The following is a 7,611-nucleotide window of genomic DNA, read 5'->3' as shown; positions in this document are numbered from 1 at the left end:
TTTACACTGTTACTATGGTTAATTAGTATTATTGGGAAACTTACACAAATGTCCCAAATAAATCTCAACTTACCAACATCTAGTCATTAGTCATAGACTTACCAAAACTAGCCAACAAAAATTGAAAAACCAAATAATAGGGTTTTCTCTCTCAAAGAATCACATGCAAAAATCACCTTCCATATTTTTAAGCGTGATTAGCAACATTAGATACAACACGGAAAGGAAATTTCATGGACGGGGTAGCAAATAAGGTGATGAAATACAAAAATCTATACAATATTCCAAAAATCTAAACAAAAAAGGAACTTTTTCAATGGGTATAGTTGAAATTCATTGAAAATATATAGATAAGTCAATATACAAAATTTGAGGAAGATTGGAGGTGATTTGGACTAGTTTTGTATCAAAATTCGTAATTAAATCGAGTTCAAAAAAGTCTTCTGCGACACATGTATCAAACATGTATCACGCATGTATCACACACACAGGTATACATGGATATACATGTGATACACAATTGATACAAATATGATACATATGTGATACACAAATGATACACAGTGTGATACACATCATTTTTTTTCATGTTCAGCTTTTACTTCGAATTTTCAATTCAAACCACCTCAAAACTTCACCAAATCACCCCAAAACTGAGATTCAAGCTCCTTAAGTTGTGCCCAATCTATTCTAATAACACCCACTCAAAACAAAATAAAAATTTGATATTTTTTGCTACAAATAGCTAATTGGCCAATTTGGCTAATATTAGTAATATTTTATCAATTAGCCAATTTTTGTAATGAGCTACTTATAAATGAGCATAGTTGGTAAATTCCCTAAAAATAAAAATAAAGAAGTAATACAGGAAAATGAGAATATCCTGGAGGTAAGCCCAATCAATTATCATATAGGCCTATTCGCAGACTGCCCTCGTATCATAGTCGCAATCTCCGAGCCTCATTTTTGGTGCTGCCTCAAACGTGATCGACCCAACAGAACAACAGAGACATTTTAGCAAACACTTAGAGTGCGAGAAGAAAATGAGCGGAACAGTGAAGAAGATCGCCGACGTGACATTCAAGGCCGGCAAGACTATTGATTGGGAAGGAATGGCGAAGCTTCTGGTCACCGATGAAGCTCGCAAGGAGTTCGCTAATCTCCGTCGCGCCTTCGATGATGTCAACTCTCAACTTCAGACCAAATTCAGCCAGGTTCTGTCTCCTCTTTCTCTATATGTTCATTTCCCCCAATATTTTTTACTTTTTTAATAGTTTAAGGATTTTTTTTCGAAATTTTAAAATAATTTTTTGTTTATCTTTATGTGGATCTAGGTTTTGATTGTTGTTTTTTCCATTCTATGGTTTGTCATTTGTGGATCTATTATTAGGTAGCTTACCAAGGAATCATTAATCGTTTTGGTATGGTAACTTGGTTGCCTGAAGCAAGAGGTGTTTCATGTTTGTGAGTATTGAAGTAAATTTTTTTTTTTTGTGTGTGTGTGTGAGAGACCATAACTCACTAATACATTAGTTCATAGAACAATTCAAGTGGCAAAACCATTCTCTCTTTTTTTTTGGGGGGGTGGGGGGGGGGGTGGGGGTGGGGGAGACATGATGTCTTTGGGCTTCCCAGTGTCGTATATTCGGCAGAACTCTTAACTGCTATATTATCTAGAAAGGCAGAAGAGCCATTACTAGGTTATATTTGTATTGCTCCTGAGCACTTGTTATTCCATTATTTCTGCAATCGGAGGAATGAAATCTGTAACTGAAAGAACTGTGGATGATTCTTCTGTTTCCTCGTAAAGGAAGACATGCTGCATAATATGGAAACCCATACAAAAATTTCTAAATTGCTGCAGTTAACCCAAAGAGACATACTAAAGTCAAGAGGATAGAAAATGCTACGTCCAGCATTCATATCTTGGTCCTTGAGGAACCTGCTTTGTTGGGTGACTATGCAAAACTCCAGATCATTCTCTTGAAACTCATCCTCTTCATTGTAAATTATCCGCTTCTCCCAGAATGACCTGAGGTCCTGAACCAATAGCAATAGAGATTCCACTGCTCCTTAAGTGAGCACAATGATTTTGTCAAAAGCTTTTGACCAAATCATTTTGTATATGCTGTCGTTCTTGCCGTACTTTTGCGGACTTGTGGTATAGAGCAGCACCCCGTTGTTTCCAAGTTTCGGGTGCTCATTGACTCATTTACTTATTGTTAAAAAAGAGAACAATGAGTTTGTTTTCCATTTTATAGAATTCTTCAGTTAATGATAGCTATCAAAATTTTGATATGGGAAGAGTTATTGTATAAATGTCGAGGTTGGTAGGCTGCCTTGACAAAAGAAAAAGTTATTGCATAAATGTAATTTGTACGGATCTTTGTGAAGTGGCTTTTTAGCCTTTGTCTCTGTTGAGTTTGGTTAACTGTTTTTTGGTTTGACCAAATGGCACTTGTGAATTTCAAAACAACTGGAGAAGTTCTCTAACCAAGGATTATATGTGGAGTAGTGTAGTGTTCGATTAATCACTGGTTTTATGAGGTTTTTTCAAAATAGATATGGTTTCTCTGTTTGGACAATACACTTAGAGGCTCTAACACAACACTGTTCTTTGCTTCTATGCCAAGCAGGAACCTGAACCTATTAACTGGGAGTATTACAGAAAAGGAATTGGTTCTCGCTTGGTAGATATGTACAAAGAGGCCTACGAGAGTATGTGCAACTTCAGATTCTCGTTTTCTCCGTCAAAACTTTTTCATATTAATTTTGTAATGATTAATCTTTTTCTTGCTTTATTATAATGCTCTTGTTGTACCGTTACTGTTACATCTCTCGTTTTGTTTTTGAGAATTGGGCCTTTCAATACAATCAAATAGAAAGCCCCAAGGGCGACATGTTCTAGGAGCCCAAACTATGTGATTGAATAAATCATCCTGTGGGTCAAGGGCTCCTTCTCCCTCCCTGCCTTCAAACGCGAGGGGGGGGGGGGGGGACTAAATGAGAGGATCCTATCTGTACAGATTTCTATTCCTGTAGCGACTTGATGAAATTTAACATGCTGTTTTCAATTTCATCCTTTAGATCCTGTATATTGCACCAAAGCCAATAGCCAAAGACATTTTAAGTTCTAGCATCTGTACGGAAACAGCTTTCCCTTCGAAACAAATGGAGTTTCTTTCAGCCCACAAAACCCAAAGATACAACTTGGCACAGTAATCTACAGACTTCTTGCTGATTTCGTGATCCCACAACTGTCCCGAACAGTCAAGATGTCTTTCATAGTGAAACACATGCCAAAAGACAAGTTCAAAGGATTTAAAAACAAATTCCATAACTGCCTTGCCACTGGAGAGTGCAAAAAAAGAGGACTGCTGAGCTCTTCTTCCTTGTTGCACAAGTAGCATCTACTGCAGATGTTCATTCCCCTTCTTTGTTAATTGCCTTGATTCAATCAACCATCCTAGCAGCCACATAAAGCAGACTACCTTTTGAGGAGCTTTAGTTTTCCATAACATCTTCCAAGGCAAAAGGTGCTTTAGTTTTCCATAACATCTTCCAAGGCCAATTAGGAGTACTATCCAGCTCCTTGTTTTAACTCATTGTAGCATGCGTACTCTAAAAACACCATTTTGTTGCCTCAGCCAGATTAGTTGGTCAGGTTCATCAGTATTTAGAGTGATCTTGTCCAGATTTTGTGGCAAGACAGCCAATCTTGGAACTTCCCAGTCAAGGCATAGTCTTCTCAAATTAACACATTACAATTCCAACATTGTGGTACAAGGCATTCTGTATTAGTGGAAAAACTGTATCATTATATGCCGACCTAAGTGGAGTATGGCTAATCCATGTGTCCTGTCAGAATCTTGTCCTCCGATCATCGACCAGACGACCACTTAAATTCTAGTTTTAGTTTCAAGCAAAGCCTGCAAAGGCCGTAAGCTGCAAATGTGTTTCCAAAGGCCCAAGCCATGTACAGGAGTTGTCCTGGATTGTAGAACTACTATCTATTGTAGAATTGTCCGCCATAAATGATAAAACTACTAAACTACTGAGCAGTGTAGTTGTCCTGGGTTGTAAGATTGTCCCGGTGCAGGATTTATTGATGATAGTTCTCTATGGAAGTCAGATGTACAAGTAAATGGTTCTATTCGAATTGGTCTGTAGCTTTCTTTAAGCTTTTAGTGGCTTAAATCATGAGTTTCATTTTCTTTAGTGGCTTAATTCTTGAGTTTCAAGTGCCTGAGTAGTTCATCAGTTGACGCATCTACTGCGATATGCACATTGGATGAACAATTTCCTTTTTGAGAAAGACAATGGATGAACAATTTGTACTGACCTATTTCAGTTAAAAACATCTAATACTTTTAACTCTCATATATTCTGAATGCTTTCCTTAAGATTACTTATTGAACAATGTATGTACTTAAGCTGACCACAATTAAGAACTGAAAAAGATGTACAAAATGGATCTAACGCCCAATTTTGGGTCACAGAGAGACTGGTGGTGTTAATAACACTGGTCTCGTTGTAAATGAGAAATCCTTTCTTCAAACAACAAGAAAAACCACGAGAGAGCTTTTTCATCTTGGAAAAACTGGTTCTTAGATTATTTGAAGAAATGGACAAGTTACAGCTTGTTCAACCAATTTAGCTGCACAACTTCGAATCAAGCTAATGCTATGCAATGTAAAACTTCTTACTTTGGATCTACTTTTCAGAAAGGGACATTCGTTTTAGATCTGGCATTTGACCAGTTTTGGGAACAGATTTTTACGCCCATTTATTTTCTCTTTGTTCTTTCCATCTCCTCTTTAAGTCACATGTATTCGTAGTCCTACAGTGTCTTGTCAGGGAATTTTAAGCTGGAAGAAATGTTCATTGACTTGTATGTGTAATACATCTGTGCCCCGGCCTATTAAATGCCTTAAATTTGCCCCTAATCCAGACTGGAGTGGGGAACGTCCAGTTCAATTTGCATTCTATGATATCTGAAAGATTACTCCTATTTTCCTGCATACTTTGAATCCACCATGGATATTAACATTACCTTCTTCACTCACCTAGCTTATTATGATTTAACAAAATTATATATTGACTTAAAATTTGCTAGCTCAACTCAAAACATTTTCAATGCACCTCTAATACTGTTAGATTTGTTGCTCAAGTTCCTTCTAAGTATTCACTGCAAAGCGGCAAAGCCAAAAAGGTTTAACAGTTGCACCATCTTTGTATAATACTGTTCGTCTCATAGTTCAGATGAAATTTCATCTTGAAGTCTAGGCAATCTAGTATTTCATCTATACGAGGCTCTGTTACTATTGGACTAATGGAGCTTATAACCATATTCCAAACTCCAATGATATTTGATGGCTTGTCTTAATTGTGTCCGACTTTCTGAGTTGTTCTCTTTGGACTAAAGAATACCTTTTGTTCTTGTACTAAGTTTCTGTAGTTTTTGAACAATGTATCTTGCAGGCATTGAGATCCCCAAGTTTGTGGATACAGTGACTCCTCAATATAAACCCAAATTTGATGCCTTGGTAAGAGAAAAATAATTCTCTCGATCCTTACCTTTTTTTTATCTTTCACTAACTACTCCCTTTGGTCTATTTTAGTTGTCATGGTTACTTAAAATAACTAGTCCAAAACACTTGTCATTTTAGAAAATCAAGATGTAATTAATTATTTTTTCTCCTTTCTGTCCTTAGTATTAGTTGTTCTTGATACTAAAATACATTTATTATATAACATAGAAAACCTAAATTTGAAGAGTGAATAAGGGAATAATATTAAAAAAAAACTTCTTATTACTTTTTCCGTTTCAATTTATGTGAACGTATTTCCTTTTTAGTCCGTGCCAAAAAGAATGACCCCTTTCTATATTTGAAAACAATTTACTTTTATGCAATGATTTATAGCCACACAAAATATTTGTGCCTCATATTACACCACAAGTTTAAAATTTTTCTTTTTTTTCTTAAGCTCCGTGCCTAGTCAAATATGTTCAAATAAATTGAAATGGAGGAGTATTAGTTTCTTAATAAACGTGTAAAAGAGAAACATGATAACTAAAATGGACCGGAGGGAGTATTTGTTATTGGTATTATCATACTACTACATTATTGGTTGAAAATTAACATAGGGAAATTATCAATTGCTCAAATCCTACAAACTCCTCTTTTGTATTGATCTGAATCCTTGTAAATCATAGCTATTGCCTTAGAAAGGGATCCACCTTTTGGCATAAAAGTAAGTCTAGGTGTCGAGCAAATTGAAAATAATCAAAATTACATGATGTACATATTTCAATTGAATCATTTTATCAAGTCATTTGCCCTAGCAAATTAATTCCAGATATTCTCTTTTGTTGCCAACAGATTGATAGAATACAATTACAATATGCACGGCTTGAAGCCAAATTGAGTGATTTGATGAAAATGCCAAATCACCCCCTGAACCTACCTTTTTCTGCAGAAGTTTGATGCTAAGTTTAACACTAGGATGATATGGTTAAACTATTAACTTGTTCTTGATTGTTCTTTTCTATTGCAATAAATTGTAGTTGGTGGAGCTGAAAGAAGCCGAGCAGAGATCTCTGAAGGAATCTGAAAGATTAGAAAAAGAAATTGCAGACGTGCAAGAGTTGAAGGTGATGCAAAGTTGCCCCCTAATTTTCTTTTATCTTCATGTATTCATATCAGTTACCCCTCTATCTAACTCAGTGTATGCATGCCATTGTGCATTTCTATGATTTTGTTTTGATGAACAGAAAAAACTTAGTACCATGACAGCTGAAGAATACTTCGAGAAGCATCCTGAGCTGAAGAAGAAGTTTGATGATGAAATTCGAAATGATTACTGGGGCTACTAGGCGGCTTCACATAGCAGTTGTTGGGTCAATTTTAGGATGGATTATCCAAGATCATCCCTGGTTAGGAATAAAAGAAAAAGAACTACATTTTTGTTTCATTTTCTGGGTCCTTTTGTGAAATGCTAACTGCAGTGAATCCCATCACTTGGACATCCTAATGTAGTCCTGCATTGGAGTCGAAAGATGTTCGAATGGAAAAATAGATCAAAACCATGAATGAAGCAAATCGTGATCTCTTTTTTGCAATTTGACTAGGCTTTTTAGACGTTCAATGATTAAATCAGTAGACTTTCAACATGCTACCTTAACATCAACATACCCAGTGTATTCCCACAAGTGTGTTTGGGGAGGGTAGTATGTACACAGACCATGCCTTTACCTTTTGAAGATAGAGAGGTTGTATCTGTCTTTCTGGTTGACTTTCGGCTCAATCAAAGCTAAATCACAGCAGATATGACAAATAGAAAAAAGATATAATCGAAGCAAAGGAAACATCAGGTAATAATAGTGATCTAAAAATAGGGAACAAGAGGATAACACTAGTACTATAGCTATGAAAAGACTAGTACTATAGCTATGAAAAGGAAGTATAGGTTTGGAAAAGAAATAGGCTCGACTAGTTACTAGCTTACTATCCTAATCTTCGATCTCCACTCTCTTAATAAAGGTCATGTCCTCGATAAGCTGAAGATGTTCATGTCCTTCCTGATCACCTCTCCCAAAAACTTTTTCGG

The 7,611-nt window shown here is 36.1% G+C and overlaps 1 protein-coding gene across 1 annotated transcript; it reads left to right on the top strand.

Annotated features, from left to right (window-relative positions):
- LOC109213250 (ATP synthase subunit d, mitochondrial-like) lies at nucleotides 921–7,142 on the top strand. Its single transcript, XM_019377035.1, has 5 exons — nucleotides 921–1,214; nucleotides 2,637–2,718; nucleotides 5,482–5,546; nucleotides 6,569–6,655; nucleotides 6,776–7,142. The coding sequence occupies exons 1-5, from the start codon at nucleotides 1,044–1,046 to the stop codon at nucleotides 6,875–6,877; spliced, it is 507 nt and encodes a 168-aa protein (XP_019232580.1). The 5' UTR covers nucleotides 921–1,043; the 3' UTR covers nucleotides 6,878–7,142.

The sequence above is a fragment of the Nicotiana attenuata genome, chromosome 2 (assembly GCF_001879085.1).
Source record: "Nicotiana attenuata strain UT chromosome 2, NIATTr2, whole genome shotgun sequence".
NCBI classification, from domain to species: Eukaryota; Viridiplantae; Streptophyta; class Magnoliopsida; order Solanales; family Solanaceae; genus Nicotiana; species Nicotiana attenuata.
The sequence above is the reverse complement of the archived record's forward strand: the minus strand, read 5'-3'. Positions and strand labels throughout refer to the sequence as shown.

Bases quoted from the DNA above. Each gene is read 5' to 3' on its own strand.
- LOC109213250 (XM_019377035.1), top strand. From the start codon at position 1,044: ATGAGCGGAACAGTGAAGAAGATCGCCGACGTGACATTCAAGGCCGGC. The intron at 2,719-5,481 runs GTATGTGCAACT...TGTATCTTGCAG, and splicing joins GTACAAAGAGGCCTACGAGA to GCATTGAGATCCCCAAGTTT. The intron at 5,547-6,568 runs GTAAGAGAAAAA...AATAAATTGTAG, and splicing joins AACCCAAATTTGATGCCTTG to TTGGTGGAGCTGAAAGAAGC.